This window comes from Amblyomma mixtum, chromosome 2 (genome assembly GCF_055824585.1).
Source record: "Amblyomma mixtum isolate Tamu chromosome 2, ASM5582458v1, whole genome shotgun sequence".
In the NCBI taxonomy this organism is placed as follows: domain Eukaryota; kingdom Metazoa; phylum Arthropoda; class Arachnida; order Ixodida; family Ixodidae; genus Amblyomma; species Amblyomma mixtum.
This window is the reverse complement of record NC_143013.1, coordinates 100,706,723-100,731,150: the sequence shown is the minus strand read 5'-3', so window position 1 is coordinate 100,731,150 and position 24,428 is coordinate 100,706,723. Positions and strand designations below refer to the sequence as shown.

Sequence of the window (24,428 nt, the reverse complement as noted above, 5' to 3'; positions counted from 1 at the left end):
GAGGATTAGTCAGCGTGGCACAGGGAAATGAGAACAAGGCAAACAAAATAGGCTGGCACTGGAAGGAGAAAGAAAGGGGGGGCATTTCTAAGGAAGGACAGGGCAGGGGGGGGGGGGGGGGGGGGTATGGCTCGAGTTCAGAGAAAACCAGAAGGTGGGGGCGGAGGGGGTAACAGGAATGTCATGGTTTCCGAGAACAGATAGTAGGGGATTAAGGGAAAAGAAGAAAAAAAAGAGAGAAAAAAAAGGTGAACAAAGGGAGAGGGTGAGAAGGCCGGAAATGGGGTGGAAGATATGACGTGGGAAGGGTGCGAAGAGCGATAATATACTTATGCGAGGTTCTAGGAAATGGTCTGACCACGTGCAAGACATTTGTTAATTTAAAATTATGCTAACCATGGAATGTACCTGAGAGATTCCAGGTTTCCTCTGGACATGTTAATCCCTGTTGGTTGCAGTGTTTTAAATTTGTGGATTCGGAATGCTTCTTGGTATTTTCTGCCCTTGTCGATTTGAAGCCTCTAGAATTCTCTAGAATGCTACCAAAGGTATTTATCTGCTTTAGCGTAGGTTTTGTGCACTGCTGTCTGCGGTTATTTTGGTGGTGAGCCTTACTGATCTGAGATTTTGAAAACACATCAATCTTTACTTCGTTTGAGAAGTACTTTGTGCTACTTTGCAGCGCAGCTATTCAGCGCCCATTCCTGGGTAGAGCAGCGATTGATGGTGGTGGTTTCACAGTAAGGACGTGAAGGAGAAAGGCAAATTAATGAGAGCGTCGAAGGCGGCGAATGAGCTTCGATGAGAGGCCAGACATAGTGACGTCAGGGGTGAGGGCATTGTGAAAGCGGTTGAGGCGGCACCAGTGATATCGTGGCGGCATTTTGGACAAGCGCAGGTGTTTCGGGCATAGAGTTTCCTACTGTTACCTAGAGGGAAAGCTGGCGGCGCTGCACTTCAGCCGCCATGGACGCTCAAAGCATCATGGGGCGGTGAGCTACTTGTTGCGGGACGGTCGTATTTTTTCGGGAACATGGAGTGTCACTACTCAGATGCTTCATTGCGAAAACGCTGTTTGTGTGCGCGCAGACGAATTCGGCGCGAACGCAGTGTACAAAAGCCATAGTAGCGAAACCGCAGCAGCATACGACACCAATAAAAGGTTTCTTTTTCCGAAATGCAATTAAAAAACCTCTTAAAGTCCTTAAGCAACAACATTTTTTTTGAAAAGATATTTCCTTTTAATATTGCGCCTGTTAAGCACGAAACATTATGCAATACTTGGCCAATAGGAGAGCTAGCCATCTCTTATTTTGGGCAAACTTTGCACTTACATGCTTTTCTGCTTCTTTGTTGGAATCATTAGACTGGATATTGAATGTTAGGACATTCTTGGTTATCGAACAGCGTTCATTTTTGCATTATTATGCTTGCAAAAAGTTGTAGTTCTGCAGTGGGTAGCTCACCGCCCCATGATGCTTTGAGCGCCCATGGTGGCTGAAGTGGTCTTGAGGGAGTTCCATGTAAACTCCCATAGACGGGGTGCCAGCTTTCCCTCTAGGTAATAGTAAGAAACTCTATGGTTTCGGGTGTCCTTTTCGGCCGCCGCTAAAAGGGCCGCTCAAGCGGCGCCGAGGTGCTGCCGTGCGTACTGCTGAAACCAAAGCGAAGCATGTATACACAAGTCAGTGTATGCTCGTTAGTAGGTGCTCATTAATCTGTGCGCAGGTATGCGTTTGTGAGCGTGATGTGTGGGTGCGTTCGTGGGCGGACACGGGCATGTGTTACATGCGCAGGGTGCGGATACATGTGCGTGAGCCTATCTGACACAACATGATATCAGAACGGGATCGAAACAGTTTTTTAACATCGCTTTTTGAAACCAGAACGGTTAACAGCTGCGGTGTAAAATAGCGTTACAACAAGCGTTATGGCTCACGAGGGATTCACGTTAGAGAGTAGGACACATCGGTTTAGATTTCTCTGTTAGTTCTCACCCGCTAATTTGTTCCCGGTACAGAGAACGGCGCCAGCGCCAGAAAGCAGCATAGTTGTTGAAGGATATGTCAGAAAATGTTTTCCTTCGCCTCTTGAACGCAGAAGAGCGCTTTATTTTAATCGATTAACTTACCGGAGACTGAACAGGAGAATTAGGTTGGTTTTGGTTTTATGGGGTTTGACGTTCCAAAGCGACTAAGGCTATGAGAGACGCCGTAGTGGAGGGCTCCGGAAATTTCGACCACCTGGGGTTATTTAACGTGCACTGACATCGCACAGTACACGGGCCTCTAGAATTTCGCCTCCAAAGAAATTCTAGCCGCCGCGGCGGGGTCGAACCCGCGTCTTTCGGGTCAGCAGCCGAGCACCATAACCACTGAGCCACCGCGGCGGTCAAATAGGAGAATTAGTCGTTTGCTTAATTTCAGATTGAATATTTCAGGCTGCTCCGTGTCTTTCGGGATACGCTTCTTTATGAAATCATGCAAAGGCAGTCTGAGTGAGGTCGACTGCGGCAATAAATATACTTCGGGACGATTCGTTGAGAAATACAGCTCAATAAGTCCTAGTTTTTGCACCGAAACGACGCCATTAAAGAGAAATGGGGAAAAACTGGTTTTTACACTAAAAATCCAGATTTTTGTAAATGCAGTTTGACAGTGCCAGCACGTCAGAGTGCTAACAGAGAGAGCGTGTGGTGTCCTAAAACAACGCGAGAAATGCTTCCTGAATCGATTTTAGGTACTGCAAGCCTCGTCTTGCCATCGGAGGTCAGATATCAGTCCGAGATGAGCTGTATATTATGTAGTTAAGATTACTGCCTTGACAACACGAACAGACGACGGGTAACATATATTTGCAAATATTCGCACACATTCAGTCTTGTATAACAGTTACCGCAGAAGACGACCAGTGTTTGGCATGGCTTTGAGTACTACCAATAAAGATGGAATTTGACCACGCCTCCAAGTTTACTCTTTCGCTACCTCCAAAAATTGAATGAGGCGCAACATCTTCTTACTGCCAATGCGTCTTTAACCTTTTATTGTTCATTTTGAATAAAAGCTACGGCGCTAGCATATCGTAATTCTATTGTGGATGAAGACACGAAACGTCTAGCATGGGCACAGAAATGCTTCGAACGGGGACGGGAGTGCAAGAGAAGAAGAGTGGTAGAATAGAAGACGGAAGAAAACATGGAAGCAGGTGAGGAACACCCAGCGCATAAAATATAGTTTGTTTGTGAAAGTGAGGTAATTTATACACCTAACAATAACCTAGCAAATTTTTCCCCTTTCAAAAAACAACGCTCACAGTACCCGGATTCTTAGACCACTTTCTCGGAATACCACAATTTCTACCAGATTTCGACGACAGAAATAGCAGGAATTGAAAGTCCTTACCCTAAATTTAAAGAAAAAAAATGATGTCATATTGGAATGGAATTTTTTAAACATTAGTTGACTGCGAATAGTTCGCTTCGAATATTGATGGGAGTATCGAGCAACGAAGAGAAGAACCAGTCAATTCAAACGTTGAAGCATTCACAGTACATTTAGCGGAAAGTCAGCAGCATGACTGTGAGTCTTACAGTATTAGCTCGAACAGTGCAATTCGTTTCTGACTGATCTGGGTGAAATACTGGTTAATAAGTAACAAAAACGCGCAGCTCTGAATGGTCGGAGGATTCTTATTCGACGAGCGGTCCACTAAGCACAGATCTGAAGAGGCATGGTGATGTACGACAGAAAGACGAGTTTCACTGAAAAACCCACAGCGAGAGGCTATACTTTAAAGGCCTTACATTGCCATGGCGCAAAATAAGGTAGCTTGCCTCCTATTGCTTCCTTATTTTTCTGTCTATATTGGGTGACCAATTATTCGGGATTTTTCCGCAATTTTTTCTTCTATATCCTCGGGGTCGCGCTAAGGTTTGGAATATTTGCAGTCATTGTGTTAACTTTCCAGGTAAAAAAAAAAACACAAACAGGTAGCGCTCAAATAAAATTAACTGTCTTATCCTTCTTCACCTAAATCAGTAGAGGCGAGGGTGCTTTGTGAATTGGATAGACATGAGCTACTCGTTCACAATAAACGATAAATGTTTCTGCTATCAAATGCGACATTTTTATCAATAATTTGATTACGAGCTTGAAAACATTGCTTTTCAGATTGCTACTTTTGGAAGGCGCTCGACAAACTGGTTAATAAGTCGGAGGATAAACAATGCCCGTTTAAGATAGAACAACGTACGCCTTGCTACGCAAAGTTTCAGTCTTGTAAAACAGCTCCCGCAGAAGACGACCAGTGTTTGGCATGGCTTTGAGTACTACCAATAAAGATGGAATTTGACCACGCCTCCAAGTTAACTCTTTCGCTACCTCCAAAAATTGACCAACTTTGAGTGCTGTCATAAAAAAAAAACTACAGAAAATGTTTACTACATTCAAATCGGAGCGAAAGCACGGGTTTGTGCTACGTAGAAGACGACGGTTAGCCGGCAGTGCCGCTGGGAGGAGCAGATGGAAGACGACGCTCTCCAGTGCACAGCGCGAGAGTGTGGTGCAGTTTAACACGAGGTGCGTTTGCTGCGGAGGTAGCCTAGAGGCCTTATGAAGGCCCCTTTGTATCTTTCGGTTTCGAACTGCTGAAGCTCTGCTTTTCAATCGATCAATATCCAGTCATGGATATTGATCGATTTCTTTTTCTATTTTTCATAGTTTGACCTCTAACTCAGCTGAAAGTCAAATTTACATGGTCTCCGATTGAAGCACGATGTCCCGAAGTGGAACTATCGCTTCAATAGAAACTATTTCTTGAAGAAGTGATAAATGCACTGGGCATTGTAATCCATCAAACTGCACCTTTTTGATGATGCTACCAAGCAACTCCAAGATTATAAATGTGGTTACTTTCTATAAAGATGACGCACTGCGACACTTTCGCAGTCCTTTTATGGCCTCCCTCAATCTTCAATGTTTCTTAAAGTACGGTGCACTTAAGCTCATATGATTGTGGGACTTCTACCGACGTGGGACTTGCACGGGTAGTTTAAATATACGGAAATGCATCTTTTGACATTCTACTGTGCCTGCTCGCTAAAATGGTGCCAAGGCCGACGCTGCCGAATGCAATGAAACATATTGTGTCTGCTCGTAGATTATGGAATGACAATCGAAGGCAGGTAACGTGGCTTTTACCAAGCGCTATGTTTCACAGATATCGACCTAAACTTAGTGGGAGCGTCAGAGTCGAGCCCGCACGGTAGATCTCGCCTTTTAATATTAAAAAAAACAAAGTGAGCAAAAAGCGCCCACAGACAAAATGTCACACTACGCGTGGAACTAAAGATAAGCGGTTGTTTTAGGCTGACATTTGCCTACATGACATCTTCGATCGTGTTGCAGCAGCTGAAAGGTCGCTGCGACGTAGTGCGAGCTAATAGGCAGCGGAAATCATCGATTAAAAGTACCGTTCGCATTCTCTAAAGGAAGCGGAGAGGCATTGTGTGAGCCCCGATGACAATTTTCTTGTTCTTTTCGGAGCCATAGTTTTCCGTAGTTTCCGTATAGAAAGCATGACTTTCACTGTCTGATCTCGGTAAGAATTGCGCGTTTTAAGGAGGTTGGTATTGAAAATCAGCGGATTAAGCATGTAAAAAGGACGAATCAAAAACTTTGAAAGAGTACGCTTGCCTCCGTACATCTGGAATGTGTCCTGGATAAGCTACACCGGTACTGAATTGTGTTTAATGTTTGCACATACTCTCGGCGACGAGGTAGACTGCAAACGGTTTCTTTTGGCTGGCAGAATGGTAGGTTAATTTCTCCAGTAACCAACAAAGGGGGCCTCTACGTTTTTAATGCACCCTACTCGAGGTACTGCTCCACAATTCGGGTGCCTTACGTGGTTTTCAGATATTACGTTCTTGGTCATAGTAGGAATGAAAGTTGCTGGAGGTGTATTTAAGCAGGGTCTTACTAACAAAGCCGGCGATACGCCGTACCGCGGCTCCTAAGAGTTATTACATCCTTCCGAAATGACGCGCTATAATAAATCGTTGCACTGATGTTGGGCACGTTCGTGATTCATTGAATATTGATTGATTATTTGATTCTTAATGCTGAAAAGCGTTCTTCGGCTCGATTTCGCAATCCTCGTGAACGGAAAAAAAGACTGTCAATTAGCACTGGCTTTAACTGGTAACAAAATCCTGGTTAACAATCAGTCCTTTTTAGAGGGCCCAATAATGTTTGAAAGGGCGAAGTTATGCTATTGCTCTCATTATTAAAGGTCTCACCTTATTAAGACAGAAGTGTACTCTTAGCCTCCATATCGCAGTTTGTGAGCTTGCAAAAATGGGCTTGTGTTCTTCGTAGCAAATATTTGTGTCACTAATCGGCAGTACCCTCACTTCGCTATTTACCCCTCAGAACAAACTCAAGAGATATCATGAATATGTTCATTTATGCAGTCAGGAACATGTTTACGTGAAGTCAAAGGCGAAATGTCTGTTTTGAACATGGGATTTACAAATGAGCTTCAGGAAAATATTTTTTTAGCTACCAATTAAGTCTTGAAACTTATGGCAAAAGCCTTCAAATTTATGGACAAAGACCGATGGCGGGTGTAGTTGGCTCGTCGACTACGTGCCACTGGAGTTCAATGTAGCTAGAGTTAGTAAGCTTCAGATATCGGCCACGAGGTCGGGAACGTCTATAGATAATGCCACTGACACTATCTAGAGGATGCTTTTCATTTTCTGTATCAGCGATCACATGCCACTGCTTCTTAGAACGTTGAAGTTCAGTGAATAACACAGTTATTCCTTCTTTTCTTCTTTAGGTAATCTTGCGCACGATATACCCCTACACTGCATTTGTGCATTAATAGGCTTAAGCGTAACGAAGGTACGGCAAATAGTGAAAAGTAATTCAATCTTTTCCTTTTACAACACAACCACTTGATCTAATACTTGTAGGTGGGAAGTCAGCGTGATGTTGGTCCAGGAGAAAAGATCGGAGTGCGTATTTCGCCGCTCTAGCAACTGAGCGCCGCTGAAATGCTCCAGACTTCAACAAGGCAGAAAGGCGCCTTCATTATGCTTGGACGCCGCATACTCATAAATCTGCTTCTGCTTCATAATATGCCTAGACAGTGCTCTTTGCCGAGCTTAGCACTATATTAGACAAAAGTTCAAAGTTCACCATGCCACTGAAAGACAGATGAGGAGCTTTTCGATACAGGTTGTAATGTTAATTCGTTAATTATTCACATTTAGGAAGCGTGGCGCAGCGCCTGCTGATAGGCTCACTCGTATCGCGAAGAGAAGCATTTAGGGACGGCACTTGTGAAGTAGGCGTATGTATATTCAACAATTTCATGTAATAGCGTGGTGTGTATAACTTTCGACTCTTATTCCTGCAGTATACCTCGACCACTATCCGCAAGTTGTCCGCTTTCGGAAGCAGAAACGAGATGCCACTACATTACGGACCCTGCTGGTTGATATTAGTAAGCGGCATTGTTGCAATATGCGCGGCCGATTTCCCCGTCTACGACGCAGACAGGGTAAGCTGATTCTTGAAGCGAAAAGTGTGCCAGGGAACCCAACGAAGCAGGTACCACTAGTGCGCATGCAGAAATAATATTTTATTTATTTGTTTGCGTCATTTTATACTCCATTGTTCACCCTAGCGGGCTTGTTGTTACGCTTCTCCCTGACCTTATCATTTAGATTATTAGAGCCAGGGCCAAATAATTTGCTAGAATACAATTTAAAAAAAAGGAGAAGTCTCCTCCACAGACGCGCTATAGATGTGCAGGGTGTTTCGCCTAAGACTTTATGCAATTTTTCAGGACAGGATTTTTGAGTTAGAATAGCGATTTTTTTCGCTCTGGCATTCTCAGCGGTGCGCATCAGAATACAACCGAGAGTTGACAACTAGCAGGCTGATTAACTAAATACACTGAAAGAGAAAGTAGCTTTGCAAGGTTTAGAGAATAGTGGGTGGTCTCTCGTAGCAGGACAATCTGTGGATATCAGACACTACACTTTCTTAGGCCTACCAATTTAAACCAATAGAACCTATACGATACTAATGTATGTACCTTACGTCTAAAACATTTAAAAATGCATTTTGTGCAGACAAATGTGTAGAAGTCCTTATCGGTAAATTTTTGTTTTCTCTCTATTGCAAGCGCAAGAATAGTTTTGTGCAATCTGTCAGATTTTTAGAGTGTGTGCTTTCATTATATGTTTCATCCCGCCTATGCGTTATTTTGTATTGTTCTGGACCACGTGCTGTATGCCATGCCTGTGTTTGGGGCCTCAGACACATTCATGTTGCCGAATTGCAGCTTTTCGTCTGGAGTTGCTTGCCCTTGTATTAGAAAGGGAATTAACATTAATTTATGAATATCGAATAGATAACTTTCAAACTATAACTGTTAGGCTCCTTATTCACTGAGGGGCGTGTAGCCCGCCGTAAATAATATACATATGAGTTTTTAGAATTTCGAAAAACCAGTTACCTGTGCCACCGTAGCTCAACAAACTTTGTCCGCTTCTCGTGGCTTTCGATAACCGCGCGCCTGCAGAGAGCGAACAGCGACGTCCCTCAAATCTTGCCACTCCGTGGCGCATGTGCCACGCTACAATCTCCGCTCCTCCCGCATTGTAGCTGCGACGTGGTTGGGAGCGGCGCGCACTGAAGCGGGTTCACTGCGACGAGATTTGGCGACGCGATAGTTGCGACATTACAACCGCACTTTCGTATTCCCGCAAGACAAGAAAAATTTGAAATATTGACGCCAGCGCTCGTACAGACCAAAGCGCCTTTCAAGAAGAGGAAGAAGTGTGTGTGTGGAAGTGTTCTAGAAGCGCACGTCCCTGACTACGCCGCTGTTGACCCTACGCCGCTTATTACCAACGTGACAATATAACCACACGCTTGATGACCCCGCGCGTCCTGCTGGCCTGGCACGTAGAAAATATTTGAAAAAAAGGAAGGTTGAACACGTTCTGCAGCGCAGATTGAGATCATTAGCAACGTAACAATAGTAACAGTAAAAGTCCCTGGCTAAATGAAAATGATGAGCTTTTTGAAAATGATGCCTGTATGAAAATGATGCTTGCGCGCTTCAAATAGAAAACTGTGGCCTTTTGCTTCTGGTGCCACTTGTATTCGCGCATACACACACCCACAAAAACAAGGACGCACAAAGATAGCGAGGACAAATCAGAATAGAAAAAATCTTGACACCCCTCCTAATACATACTTTTACACGTGTGTAGTCTTTATACATTAAGAAATATATAAAATTTCAGTACTGCCATAAACACAAAATTTCAGTCTTAGGAGGGGAGGCAGTGAAAAAATTTAACTTTTCCTGTCATGGTACAATGGATCCGCTTGATCCGACTTTTGTAGCGTGACGCCGTGAGCTACATTGGCCACAGTCTCGCCGTTGCGCGTGCTCCCTCCGTCAACCATACTGCGCATGCGCGAGCATCGAGTGACGTAACTGCGCACAGCTGACGCGCGCCACTACCGCTGCTTCCGGTGCCGCCGCCGGCGCAGATCCACATGACGTCACTGCTCACGCTACGTATATCATGGCATAGCAGAGCTAAGCCATTGCGAACTTTTTTTTTTTATGGAAATAACGCGCTACACTTGGAATTCTCAGTCCAGTTGCTAGTCCAATTCCTAATGCAATTTTATATGCAATTCTTAGTGTAGTGCCTTACATCCATCAAAAATCTACACCCAACTAGCCCCCGTTTGCTTCTTTGCTTGAGTGATTGCTGGCTGAAAATTTGTTAATGTATATTTTGAACGCAATTCCTAAACGCATATTTTTAGTGCGGCAGAGTTAAGGGCCCACTTCACCATAGCACCTGGCGTTTTAGGCGTTGTACCCGGTGTGTAGGGAAAAGCCGGTCTGGTGAAGAGAATCATGACGACGCATGTGCAGCTGGGAAAAGAAATGTGATCAAAATATCAGAAAACTGCCGTTTAGAAGGTTGCAGTACGGTACAAACGTCATTACGACACGTAGGTACATGAAGCAAATAAATTGCGGATAAAAGAGAATTGGTGCAATTTATGTGTGTGCCGTGTTATCTTTCACATATAGAAACAGTGTCCATGGCTGCTTGTGGAAATGGAGCTGTTGACGAGACTAATTAAAGTTCAGGCGTCCTGCCGTTAAAGGCGGAACTTAAGTGTCCCCCCCCATTTGTTTAATCTATAAATTTTGTTCTGAGTTATGTATCAGAGGGGTGCCAGCCCAGAATTTGCGTGGAAAACAATACTGCTCAATTCTGATCAAACGAGCATTATAAGCGTGCTTAACTCCCTTGTTTCCTCTTTTCAGTTGTTAAACATGTCAAAGAGAGCCGCGTATGGCCTGGACACAAAAACTACAGCGCAGTTCTTGGCAGTGAACGCGCTATGCATCACGTTGGAAATCCTACACACAATGGACACTTTGGTTGTGATTGATCATACCAACGAAACTAAATGGTGAGTATAAGGAAATCGGAACGGTGAGTATATGGGTGTAACTTGTTCCTCAATATTGCATGAATGGAAGGTTCTACCTACCTGGAGAACCCTCGGAAGCTCCGTCAAAGCTTAAACAGGTTGTCTTTGAGGTGTACATGTAATTTTGAGAAGGTCAGTGACTCCACGGCCTAGCTGCTGTTGGCAGATTGCAAGAAAAAAAATCAGCAAAGAAAAAGTGGTCAGCATAGCACTGGCAGCTTTGCTAAATATTGTGTCAAGCTACTCATCTGATGGTCCTGTGCACAGTTGATGAAAAGACGAAAGTGACCGAGAGCCGCCGCGGTGGCTTAGTGGTTACGGTGCTCGGCTGCTGACCCAAAAGACGCGGGTTCGATCCCGGCCGCGGCGGCTGGAATTTCTTTGGAGGAGAAATTCTAGAGGCCCGTGTACTGTGCGATGTCAGTGCACGTTAAAGAACCCCAGGTGGTCGAAATTTCCGGAGCACTTCACTACGGCGTCTCTCATAGCCTTAGTCGCTTTGGGACGTTAAACCCCATAAACCAAACCAAACCAAACCGAAAGTGACCGAGAGAGAAATGATGCGCAGTCTATCTGCTATCGAGAGTATGTGCGAGCAGGAAAAGCACACCGAAGGATGTTTCATAGATTGCCATAACGCCACTTGGATCCACCGAAAGTTTGTGATACAAAAACCGCGAAAAGAAAAATCAGAGAGCCACCAGTAAACTCTGTATGCGTAACGTTCATCAAGGACTGAACAGCCACAAGTGCTATGCTATATGTGTATTAGATGTATTTTATATGCTTGTTAGTGCTTTACAGTTTTCCTTTCTGTTCAGTTTCAACGTTTGCTGTCCGCACAAGATGTATGGTATATGTCTGGCAGTTTTGTTTGGAATTGCATCCTGTCTGCCGTTACTGCTCGATAGGGCAGGAGCCCCTGTGTGGCTACGCCTTTATAACAGAACAATGAATAAAACTTCAAACTTCAAATAATTATTAAATATTCAGCAAAGAAACAAGCAATAAAATAATGCGCGTGGATTCGGTATAAATAAGCACAATACATATTCGCAAGCCGAGCCTATAAAAGGGCCATTGTAATTTCAGTCCTAATATTGCAAACTCCGACCTGAACTCCTCGACTGAAATTGTCAGTTGCGGTGTTTAAAGTCCTGAAGCGGCACATGGACCATGAAGGACGCCGTAATAAAGAGCTCCGGGTTGATATATATCACCTAGGGTTCTTTAACGGGGACTGGCATCACTCACTCAGCGAAACCGCGTTTTTTTTTTCTACTTCACTTCTTTCGAAATACGGTTGCTGCTGCTCGGATCGAGCCCAAGACCTTGAGATTAGTAGGCGAAAATCAAAGCTACTGAGTCACCGCGGCGGTTTCTGCGATTGGAGGCTACTGTGAGCGTAAATTTTTAAAATATTTTTGCAACTTTCTACCCACGCATTGGGTATTTGAGAAATGTGCGGACTGGGCATCTCCCACGCGGCATGATTTCCTCTATTTTGATGTCAGTATATTGCGGGGTTGTAATCATGCAAAAGGCGTGATTAGTAGGGAACATCACTGGGAGACAGACGCAATGCAAATGTAAAAAGACTTTTGTTTTTTTTTCTGCGCGCTCTTTCTGGTCGCGCGAACTCGCTTTCCTACGTGTGTAGCCCTGAGAGTGCTTCCGCCGCAGGGACGACGACAATGCAGTGTTCGAAATTTTTGAAAGGGGTATAAGTATTACTTACGGCGGGCTACAATTGTCTTAATAAATAAGGAGTCTAGCAATGCGGGTTCACAAGTTATTTTCTCAGGAACTTCAGAACTATTTAGTTATGCAATCTATATTGAAACTAAAAGGAAAAATCATAGCGAACTATCATGATTCATTAGTTTGGAACCATTACCATTTAAAATAAAGAGGGTGTCATCAGTTCATTCATTTAAACGTAAGTTTAAATAGTTGCTACTAATTAACCAATCATTTTTCTTTTTTTATATGTCTAATTTTCAATCGTTATGATACTGAGTTGAGCCTAATGCGCATTATTAAACATGTTTTCTGGCGTATGTTTTTTAAAAATGTTTTTGTTTTGTTTTTACTTGCTTCTTTGTACAGCCAAATATAACTGGGTAAAAATTATCCGCAACGATATTAACTGCTGTACTTGTTAATTGTTTGCTCTCCTTTGTTGATACTCAGTGCGTATTGTGCAACAACAGCTGCTTTATTTTGATTTTTATTACATTACATTGTGCTACCATTTATAAGAGGCCCCATCAGTGTGACTTTGGGACAATCTGTGTTTATTGTTATGAGCTTATGCTAATGTTTGTGCAATAAACCTTCAACATAAGCAGCCTGCTAGTTGTCACGTCTCAGCTGTATTTCGATGCACTACGCTTCTGAGAATACTGTGCCGAAAAATGAGCTCTTATAACTCCAAATCCTAATAAAAATTGCTGACAGTTTTACACCCTTTATATCGGGAACACGTGAGCTTCCTCAATTTTTACGCTTCCTTCAGAAGCCTTTTACAATTGTGCAAACTAACGGGTGCGACGGACATTGTGAGCTCCTTTTCAAGTCGTTCTGCTTAGCGGCGAACACGCCGGAACGCCGAAAATCGATAAACGCTCCCTTGCCTTTTAGCGGTGTGAACAAATAGTCTATCTCTCGCCTGCAATGTGCACTGTTCGTTTCAGGGAACCTCTTTCCGTGTCCCCGCTTAGAGCATGCCGGTGGCCACTCTGGCATTGGTCTCAAGGCTCGGTCATAACGATACCAGAACTCAGTCTTAAGCTTATCCAGCGGATACATTTCGCGCACGTTAGAAGCGTTCGAAAAGTAGACGCGCACACTTGATAGCACTGGTGGGCTGTATCGAATATATCCTTTTGAAGTGCGCCTGGTACAGCCTGAATAAAGAGCGCTCCGACCGACCCTGTTTGAAGCCTCTAATCGGGGTTAATGAGATGAGCATGTCGAACAGCTGAGACTGCCCGCCATTCATGAACGGCGCTGTGTCCGACGGGCCACGCAGCTGGAACATGCCTAGCATTTATGGTGTCAGTATGGACATGGCGTAGAAGTCTGCTGTCGGCGGAGGCTGCTACGGCTGCTTAGCGGGATAGGCGAAGAAGGCTGCCAATTTTTCCAAGCTCAGCCAGATTTATCAAGTTGAAGACGTACTGATAATTTAACGTTTGTGTTCTCCTGCAGGGAGGAGCGCATATTATTTTATAGGCCAACTACTTCAAGTTCTGATGGTGGGAGTGTGAAGAATAGAATAACCTTCATAGCCAGATACGACGAATTCATTGTGGGTAAGTTGTAAATTGTGGGATTTAACGTTCCGAAGCGACACAGCGCCTTTAAAGGTGGTCGTAGTGGAGAGGTCTGGTTTAATTTAGACCACATGGGGTTCTTTAACGTGCACTGATATTTCCCAGGAAAGATTTCCGCTGAGGCAACATTGCATGTTGTGTGTCGGTTATTTTGACGGGCCTGATTACTGTCGAATCCAAATAATAGTGGCCTGTAACAAAAGCTCTAACATGTATCCTTGTTCTTTATCGTTCTTAGATTATGAAAGCGTGTACGATGTTTACTACACCGATTACAAAACCTGCTTTGTTCTGTGGTCCCTGAGTGGTGAAGGTGAGTCTGCTTGAAATATTATACGTGCCTTAGGTTCTACAGCGAAAAAAAAAAAAAGGTAACAAGGTGAGATCTGTGAGGAAAACGTCATTTGGTGCAAGTCATTTCGAATGACGCTGTCTTTTGAATGGGAAATGATTAAGCTTTTTGCACGAGCAGAGGCAAAGGACTCAAACTCTTGAAGTGCATAGCTGAATAAAAATTGTAGGGTTATGCGCGGTTATTTTTGAAATGCATGACTTTGAGTGAAAAATTTTTGCAGGTTGCTTCCTTTGGAAGCAGGATCCTTACTCAGCATTGGAACCCGCGTCAAGAGAGTGCCCACTGGAGCTGCTGAAAACAACTGCTTGTGATGCGGAGTTCAGTGATTGTAAAAAGTTTGCAATCGAAGGCGAATGCATGGCCTGGTATTGAACAGCAGAAATGAAGTGTCCTAGGTATTTTAGAAGAGTCAACGGCTTTAAATTGTGGTTTAAAAAAGCTGCAACTGTACTTTACTGGGTACTGCTCAGAGGGCCACCCACTCCATGGAAGAAAACAAGAATAGATGTTCTTTTGTCGCAATGCATTCACTGTTTCTTTTAAGTGGCTTAATAGCTTGCTTTTATTGGCGCTTCCTATTATCTGTGGCGTTATACTCCCTCGGTGAGTGCTTCTGTTGAAACTTGGCAGGAAGCTAGTCTTTTGCTTGATTTTCCGTTTACGATTGCTTATATCTAAAGAAACATCAGTGCAGATGCTGTCACTTCTGAGATTTTTGGGCAGAAGTCTGGAGTAGAGGCCACGCATTGCGAATGATTTTGTGACACGCCGTTCAGTGTGGCACTGCATGTTGGACCAGAATTCAGTGGTCATCGAATGTATGGCAATCAGAATATGTAAGTATATGGAAGCTTTGGTTTAGGTATTACTCATGATCGACGCTAAAGCTTCCCGTATGAACAAAAGCTGTGTATTACAACGCTTTATATAGGGGTTGATTAAAACGAGCGCATTTCTCTATCACCTGACTGATAATGTGAATATGGTCTATAGTCGAGTATTCTTCACGAAAGCCTGCCTGGTCATTTTGCTGATTCAAGTCTAAGGTTGTCCTGCTTCTATTTGCGATTGCCTTAGTAAATACCTTGAGGGCAAAATACAGTAAGCTGATCGATCTGTATTTTTTCAAGTCCTTGACGTCTCTTTTCTTATGAACTAAGATAATGTTAGCGTTCTTCCAAGCTTCTGGTACGCTTGAGGTGATAAGGAATTGCGTATATAGGGTAGCTAATTTTTCTAGCACAATCTCCCTTCCGTCCTTCAAGAGATCCGCTGTTACCTGATCCTCCTTTGCCCTTTTGCATTGCTCCCAAGGTTTTCTTTACTTCCTCTTTCTTTAATGGCAGGATGTCCCATTGCTGTGCACTACTGCCACTTTCATTAACATTCTGATTGCACTGCCTACTGTGTAGATTCGTGTAGAGCTCTTCGGCTAGTTTAACTATCTTATCCATATTGCTAATGACATTGCCGTATTTGTCTCTCAGAGCATACATCTGGTTTTTACGTATGCCTAGTTTCCTCTTCACTGCTTTGTAGCTAGCTCCGTTCTTTAGAGTATTTTTCATTTTCTCCATATTAAACTTCCTTATATCGGCTGCCTTGCGTTTATTTATGAACTTTGATAGCTCTGACAGTTCTATTCTGTCCGTAGGGCTAGAGGCTTCATGCTTTGGTGTTTTTTAGTACGATTTTTCGTTTCCTGAGATAGCTTTGCCGGTATCCTGTCGAACCTTCGTACCTCCTGCTTCTACTGCGCACTCCATAATGATAGCGATGATATTATCGTTAACTGTTTAAAGATTTTTTCATCACCGCCATCACGACCACCTGGAACGCGTTGCACAACACGAAAGTAAACGAAATTAAAAACAAACGCTTGAGCCGAAATGGCGATAACAAGCGGCGATTATAAGTAGACATGTCGTATACGCTGCGCCATGCTGGTTGCTTAGTAGTCATGTAAAGGAATAAGTGCATAAAAGTTCCTTTAGTGACAACCTTCTTTGTGCTGCTCCTTGTGCATGCATTTGATGAACTCAATGAACAGCTTACATGCATTCCTTCAGAGAGGTAATATAGACGTAGCACGAATTGGACCGCTAATTTTTCATTTGTTTTTACGGTGCCGAACGTTACATATGGCTCTGTCAGTGCTTCCTGTAACATGCTTTTTACAATGCAGATTGGATTGTTAGTTTTAGTGTGCTAACACTTATAGTGGCCATTCTCCGCATTTTGGCGTTGCGTGTTTGCCTGTTTGGCTGAAGCCAGTTTTATAGTAAGCTGCTCACCTGCCGTCCGTGACATGTGGGAGCCTATTTAATCGCGAGAGGCTGCTCGGGAAGAGCAACCTGGGTCGCAACCCAACCCAAGTCCCAACGATGGCAGCACCTGCCATAGTCTTTGTGCCACTGCACCACCGCTCACCTTCCCACCGGGTAGCTTACTTGCCATGGTGAACCCGGGGCGCTAATCAGGCGACTCCGCCCCTAACCGCGCCGAGCTAGAAGCAGCGGTTAGGAGGAGAACGGGATTAGAATGACGATTGCATAGCTGCTAAACGGAAAAAGTTGATGTTGCAATTAGCTGGTAGCCTGAAGCCACATAGTAGGTCGTAGCTCCAACAGCCAACTGTCGTCATGCTGGCGCACATATCCCCATTTGGCCTAATTACCCAAATCGACCGACATTTTTTTATTATTTACATTGTCCTTGCCGGGCCGAAAGAGAGTGGCGGTCTCTGTAATTGCTGAGAGCCATGCCTACCAAAATACCGAGTTCGCGCAAAAATTGCGGCACACAATACCTTCGTCTAGGTCGCAGCGAAACTGAGCACTTCGAAGATTTCTGGCGCAAACACGACGAAGATGGAGTCATTCGCGTTATTAGAACATGAGTGGAGCATCCAGACTGAGCATACTGGGCCTTGTGTCTTTCTTGAAGCTATTCGAAGCGTCGGAACGTCGATACCATGCCCTTTCAGAGCAAGCGTCTTGTATCGTTGATTCCGTAAGAGAGGTTTGGTTTGGTTTATTGGAATTTAACATCCCGAAGCGACACAGGCTATAAGAAACGCCGTAGTGAAGGGCTCCGGAAATTTCGACCACCTGGGGTTCTTTAACGTGCACTGAATCGCACAGCACACAGGCCTCTAGAATTTCGCCTCCATCAAAATTCGGCCGCCGCGGCCGGGATCGAACCCGCGTCTTTGGGGTCAGCAGCCGAGCGCCGTAACCACTGAGCCACCGCGGCGGGGGCACAAATTTGTGCTACTGGTGCTACTGCTACTGACTGCTACTGGTGCGGAGTCCGAATGTTCTGCCTGGCAACTCGGTCAGCAGCGTAAATATGTGGGCAAGTTGGTGGGACGTGCTTTGGGAGGAATGGCGCGGCTGAGATAGACGTGGGGGAAAGAAAGTAAACACATACACAAGCGCCTTATATATGTGTTTTCTTTCTTTCCTCCACATCTTCTCCTGGCGCTCTGAGGGGCTCTCGGTTGCAACCTCATTGGGATTGGAAGACAGAGCCTCCCGCAAACGGTGCGGATGCACCCCACCATGCCGCAATATAAGTTTCCTTACGATTTATGCAAGAACACCACACTGCGGCCGGATCATTCGGTCACTCGGCCGCTGTGTGGAAGGTGGTCCCTCAGCAATAACGGTTGTTGCGAGAGAACCACCCGCAGGATTGCTGACGTCCATGTTGGCGGTGAATTCCGAGTGTTATGAACTCTTGACCGTCTAGAGGGTCAAATACTGCGGATGCCAAACGCCAGGGCGACAGGGTCCTTCCGCAGTCGCTTGAGCGTGGATCTGATCGGCTGCGTGTCGTAGTCTCGGACATAATGGGATATTCCATAGTGTGCAATGCGCGCAGTTGTCGCTATGGAACTCCTGTGCAACTGCTTGCAGACCTACGGGGCTCGTATGGGGGGCTTCTTCAGACCACTCATGTTCAGTGGCTGGATTTGAATCTAATTAAGGCTTTGGGGGCTCTGACTTGCAGAATGAAGCCGGCATGAACAGGAGAGTGTGGGAACGGTGTTGGGTTATGACGAGAGGCTCGCGGCAGTCCTGCGAGAAAAACAATTGAGCACAGAATTAGAAAAAAAGAAAAAAAATTTACAACAAAGAGCCCCAAGATACTGCACACCTGGGCGTGTGGACTCAGGAACTCTAGAGCTGATTTACAGGTGTGACTTTTGTTAGTCTTAGAGAGACGTCTGTTTTGCGAGCTCGAAGCCATGTATTAGAGTAAAAAGTTCGAGGAATGAAAGAATAAAATTCGCTGTGGCTTAGCTTGGTTAAGCCCGGTAATTGCGAAAGCAATATCCGTACGTACGCCATGGTACAGCTCCAATCCAATCCAAACCAATCCAATCCCATGCAATCCAATCATATCCATTCCAATCATACCCAATCCACTCCAATCCAATCCAATCCAAAATCTAATCTAATCCAATCCAATCAAATCAAATCCACTCCTATCCTGTCCAATCCAATGAATGTAATCTAATATAATGTAATCTAATCTAATCCAATCTAGTCCAATCCAATCTAATCTAATACAATCTAATGCAATCAAGGTCAAATAAAGGTCAATGGTGGTCACCGCCGCGGCACGATGGTGGTCACCGGCCGCGGAACGGCAAAGGCGTGAAAGTGCAAGTAGTATTGCTTTCGCAATAAAAACTTTTATTGATCTACCGAGAAAGAGCCCCCCGATCCCCGGTCCCGGAAACAGGCCTGGGACGCGGGTAGGGATGCTTCGCAGACTAAGGAAGGATGAAGTTACATTGCTGCTTCACGGCCTCATCCACCAGGCGGGTGACTTGCTACTGGATGGCGGGTCCTCGCTCCGCAGCAAAACTTCCCAGGCTTCTCTACTGTTAATGTTTATGCCGGCGCCCGGGGAATCGGCGCATTCCCAAATTACGTGATCAAGAGTGCCCCTTTGTCCGCAATTCTTGAATTTCGCGTCTTTCTCATCTCCGGTGTGTGTCAAGTAGATCCAGACTGGGCAGATGTAATTTTAACCTCCTCCAGATACGCGCCTCATTTTTGAGGAGAGACCGATCCGGGGGTGGAAATATCCTTCTTTGTGATTTATAGTGTAAAGTAAACTCGATATAAGTGGTTATGCTATCTTTTAATCCTCTCCAATCGGGTTGCACTACGGCCGCTCGCTAGTAGAGATCTCGAGCAAGCTCGTGCGCAGCTTTGTTACCAGGGGCAGATTCGTGCGCACATTTCTATATTATGGATATTCTTCTATTAACTGGGTTCATTTTCAGGGTGCGCTTAGCTTCACCTGAAATTCTACCTTTTTGCAAAACTTCGTACGGCTGTTTTGCTGTCGCAAATAATTACACGCCCTCAGGTACCGACGCAAGCGAGCGCTATTGCAACTTCTTCGGCCGTCGTTACGTCTCGGGAGCGCGACGAGGCCGTGATTTTTGGTGTGCCTTATCCGTCTACCACTGCCGATACTGCCTCTCCATGCTTCCCGCTTGTTGCGTCCACACAGGCTACATCCTTTCTTGCTTTTCATATTTTTAGCTATGGCCTTGGCCCTGTGTTCTCTTCGTTCTTTGTTGGTATTGGGTGCATGTTTCTCGGTAGAGGTGTGATTAGTAGATTCCTGCTCACGTCTGGGGGATGTCTGTTTTTTCACGCGGGCCTCTGTCTAGACGGAGGCCTATCCATCCTAGAATGCTATTCCCGTCCTCGTTTGACTCAATCTCTCTAGTCGCGCGGTTCTAACCGCTTCGCATAGTTCCTGCCATCTATTGTAGGCCCCCATTGCTTCCAGTTTCTCCGTTGAGGCGCGCATACGGAGAGTCCTAGTGCTCGCTTTGCGCATTTCCTAATTATGGCGTCGATTCTGTCGCGTACCGCATTTTTGATGTTTAGAAAGGTTGTGGCGTAACATGTTTGGCGGATGATGTAGGCTTCAGTCATTTTCAAGAGGCTACGCTCTTTGAGACCGTGGTCTTTTTGAGCGATTCTCCTGAATATACCAGTTACTTGTGCCGCGTATTCTTCTAATTTTCTAATGGTGTTTGTATTTTGTCCGTTCCCTTGAATGAACATTCCCAAAATTCTAATTTCTTTCACCTTCGGGGCGGTCTTGCTTTCTACCTCGATTTTTATGTTTACGTTTTTCTTTTTTCCTGGGCTATAGATGATAAATTCCGATTTTTCCGGGGAGTTGATAGGCCTCTGTCCGCAGCGTACCTCACTACTGTGTCTGCGGTAGCTTGCAGCTTTTGTTCTATCTCCGCGTCGCTTCCGTTGTTCATCCAGACATTTATATCGTCCGCGAACATGCTGAACTTTGTCTTGAATTCTATTTAGTAAGGGGGGGGGGGGAGTGCTCTCATAGCTAAGATAAATAGAAACGGGGATAGGACGGAGCCCTGAGGGGAGCCCTTGCTCTCTAGTTCGGTCATGGTTGATTCGATGTCTTGGAATTTTATGAGTATCTCTCTATTTGAGAGGAAGTCTTTGATGTAGTATATGTTTTCTCGCTTAGTCCGATGTCTTGGAGTCCGGCGAGAATTGCGTCATTATCAAAGGCTTTGGTTAGGTCTAAGCCACTATTAGTATGGCCTCTGTGTCTCTGGTTTTATGGTCGATGATGTCGGGTTTGAGTCTAAGCATGACATCTTGCGTAGTAAGGCCCGGTCTGAAACTGACCATTTCGTGCGGCCAGAGGTCCTCTTTCTCCATGTATTAGTTAATCTTGTCGACACTACGTGCTCCATAAGTTTACCTACGCACGAGGTTAGTGAGATGGGTTTTAAGTTTTCTAGCTTGGGCGGTTTGCCTGGTTTGGGAATGAGAACCACGTTCGCATTTTTCCACGTTTGCGATAGGCTACCGGTGTCCTATACTTTGTTCATGTATTCTATTAAGGCCGAAATTGATGCGTCGGCGAGCTTTTTGATTATTTGGTATGTAATCCCATTTGGTCCCGGAGCCTATTTATTTTTAGGCCAATAATCTCTGCTTGCACCTCAGCTTCCATGATGGGTGCGTCTAGCTCTGTATTTCGTTTGCCTGTCTATTTTGGGTGCAGTTTGGTGTCTGCCTGGCCTACGTACGTTTTAATTCATTTCTCTATTAGTTGCCTGTCTGTCCCTTCGAAGGTCTGTCTAGCTTTAATTTTGTTTACCTTTGCCTGTGTTTTTTGCTTTTCCGGGTCAAGCCGGTGTCTGAGAATATTACTGGTTTTACAAAGGCTCATGCCCTTCTCCATATCGTCGCATCTCCTGCACCAGTTTTGTTCATTTAGTTTTGCAGCGCATAGCGACGCAGCAAAGCGGAGCGCTAAATCGGTGTTCCCAGCCGGCTAAAGAAGAAAATAAAGTTGGACGGCGTGTGCTCGGTGCAGAAGCATGGCACGAGTTGTTCGGGTCGAGAAGCCTGCCACGCTGGACCTCTTGTTTTGATGCTCCGCTGCGACTCCGTAAATTCTTAACAGTGGTGACTCTGGCCTATGAGATGACCGACCCGAGCAACCTACCGCCCTCAGGCAACCTTCCGATCTTTTCCGATGCAAGATCTTTAGTAAAGTGGACCTTCTCAAAGCGTACCATCAAATCCCCGTTGAACGGGCCGATATCCCGAAGACGACCATCACTACACCCTTTGGCCTGTTTGAGTTCGTGCGCATGCCCTTTGGGCTGGCAACGCAGGTCAAACTTCTCAGATTCATTGCTGAAGTGGCGCGCGCACTGTCGGCTGTATTTGCCTATATCGACGACATCCTCGTCGCGAGTCGTACTCCCCAAGATCACGAGCGGCACCGCCGCGAACTCTTTCAATGCCTTCAAGAACTTGGCTTTGTTGTAACGCCCAGAAATGCGTCTTTGGCTCTTCTGAGCTCGAGTTCCTGGGCCACCACGTCTCGGCGCAGGGAATTCGTCCATTGCCTTCTCAGGTCAAAGTTGTTCAAGACTTCCCAGTACCCACTACCCTACGCAAGCTCTGCGAGTTCCTGGGCCTAGTAAATTTTTCCCGGTGTTTTATTCCGCACTGCGCCGAGCGTCCTCACCCCCTGACCGATCTTCTTCGCACAACCAAATCCTCCTCCTCCGAATTTTCCTGGGCTCCCGAAGCTCAGGCCGCTTTCACGGCTTCAAAACAAGCTCTCGCCGATTCGATCCTTCTCATCCACCCTAGGACTTCGGCGCCCACTCGTATGGTAGTGGATGCTTCCAGCGTGGCCATTAGTGCTGTTCTCAAGCAGAAAATCGACTCCGAGTGGCACCCACTGGGTTTCTTCTCTCGGAAGCTCCAACCTGCCGACACTCGCTATAGCGTATTTGGCCGTGAGGTGCTTGTCATGTACTCCACCACCCAGCATTGCCGCCACTTCTTGGAGGGCCAGCCATTTTACGCTCTAACGCATCATAAGCTTCTGGTGTATGTGTTTCGTACGAACTCTTCCAAAAACGTCGCCCGCGAATTTCGTCAGCTGGCCTACATATCGGAGTTCACAACAGACGTCCGGCACATAAAAGGCATCGACAATGTGGCAGCTGACGTACTTTCATGCATTACCTCCATCGGCGTGTCTGCATCTGCTGTGGACTGGGAATGTCTGGCCTGGGTGCAGCTAGAAGACCCTGCGCTTCAAGCCCTGCGACCACTCTGTGCCCTCCGTCTGCAGTCCATCCCTCATCTGCTTGTGCCAGGACTGCTCTGGTGCGACATGTGATCGGCTCTACAGCGTCCTTCATCCCGGACGCCTTTCGTCGTGCCATTTTCCATCCCTTCATGGCATCTGCCATCCCAGCATCAGGGCCACACAGCGCCTCGTTACCAAGCCCTGCGTCTGGCCGAACATTGACACCGACGTTCGCCAGTGGCCCCGCTCGTGCCTTGCCAGCCAGTCCGCCAAAGTGACCCGCCATAAAAAGTCTCCACCCCAGTCTTTTCTGCCCCGTGGTTGTCGTTTTGACCACGTTCATCTTGACTTGGTTGGACCGCTACCTCCCTCTAATGGCTGCCGGTACATTCTGAGCTTACATATGCGATATGTTTTTGAGAATGCTTAAGGGAATCTGTTTTGGCATTGCTTTTTCTTTACTTTTCAACACACTAAGTGGTATTGGTCCTTTACAGTCAACAGCTTTGTAGCTGTGCTGTTTGTTGATAACTAAGTGTACAGCTTACGCTTATGGTTTTCAACACACTTAAGTGGTATTGGTCCTTTACAGTCAACAGCTTTGTAGCTGTGCTGTTTGTTTATAACTAAGTGTACAGCTTACGCTTATGGATAGGAGATCCTGATGCAGCCTGCGTGCTCTGGGACCTCCTTCGGTATGTTCACTTATATGCCACTTATTTGACCTAGCAAAGCTTCTCCATCTCGAACCGCAAACTACCTACTCGGGAATTCCGGCTCCGACAAGCTTGGTGTTACGAGCAGTTAGATGTCAGGAAAAAAAAAGATAACGTAACCGTCGCGGAAATCCTCACGCTTCCCCTGACCAGGTCATTGGCGAAGCGATCGCTAGGGGCGTAAGAAAAAAAGGGAAGCTTCCTGCTTGCTTGCAGTGAAGTTCCCGCCATGACTGCTTATGAATTGCTGTTTTGTGTGAATGCGCCTGAAGCGAAATCCGGAAAGTGCGAGCCATAATACTCTTGTAGTTGCAAAAAAAAAACTAACAATTTACATCGCACTGTGCTCTTTTTTAAAGATACACGAGAGTAGGAAAAGATTTTGTAGCTATAATGCGCCGTGAGTGAACAGAATCGACACCTATGAACCTGGGGTTCGCATAAGCCCTCCAATACATTACAACCTCACTTTTGCCTAACGTTAGAACACTATGACCAGGCACCATTAGTCCTTAGTGACGTTAGTTTTTTCGGATGCTTTGAAAGCCGCCACGAAATTCGGTTTTAAATAGAATTCATTCTCCACTGCACAAGTAAAGAGACGTGTTGGGCTTATTTTCACGAGGCCCACCATCGGAATTTAATTGAACAGATGGCTGTGTAACGCGCGAAAATTAAATGCTTCAAGTGCTATAACCGTTGTTCACGCCGTGCAGGAAATACTTCTAAATGAAGATGAAATTCATGCGCTAGGCGGCGACCATCATATATACAGGGAAGAGGTTTTATCATACGCTAAGTGCTTTTTATGCTGCCGCATAATGCA

The 24,428-nt window shown here is 45.4% G+C and overlaps 1 protein-coding gene across 1 annotated transcript; it reads left to right on the top strand.

The window, feature by feature from the left end:
* Window positions 1–7,235: 7,235 nt before the first annotated feature.
* Window positions 7,236–14,765, top strand: LOC149360302 (uncharacterized). Its single transcript, XM_089569233.1, has 6 exons — window positions 7,236–7,359; window positions 7,426–7,569; window positions 10,381–10,529; window positions 13,764–13,867; window positions 14,127–14,201; window positions 14,464–14,765. Exons 2-6 carry the CDS (start codon window positions 7,477–7,479, stop codon window positions 14,613–14,615), a joined length of 573 nt encoding a protein of 190 aa, XP_089425359.1. The 5' UTR covers window positions 7,236–7,359; window positions 7,426–7,476; the 3' UTR covers window positions 14,616–14,765.
* The last annotated feature ends 9,663 nt before the right edge of the window (window positions 14,766–24,428 follow it).

What these genes read in the sequence shown, in the direction of transcription:
- LOC149360302 (XM_089569233.1), top strand. Translation starts at nt 7,477, where the DNA reads ATGCCACTACATTACGGACCCTGCTGGTTGATATTAGTAAGCGGCATT. An exon ending in CCGTCTACGACGCAGACAGG is followed by an intron (nt 7,570 to 10,380) that starts GTAAGCTGATTC and finishes TCCTCTTTTCAG; the next exon opens with TTGTTAAACATGTCAAAGAG. An exon ending in GTGGTCCCTGAGTGGTGAAG is followed by an intron (nt 14,202 to 14,463) that starts GTGAGTCTGCTT and finishes AAATTTTTGCAG; the next exon opens with GTTGCTTCCTTTGGAAGCAG.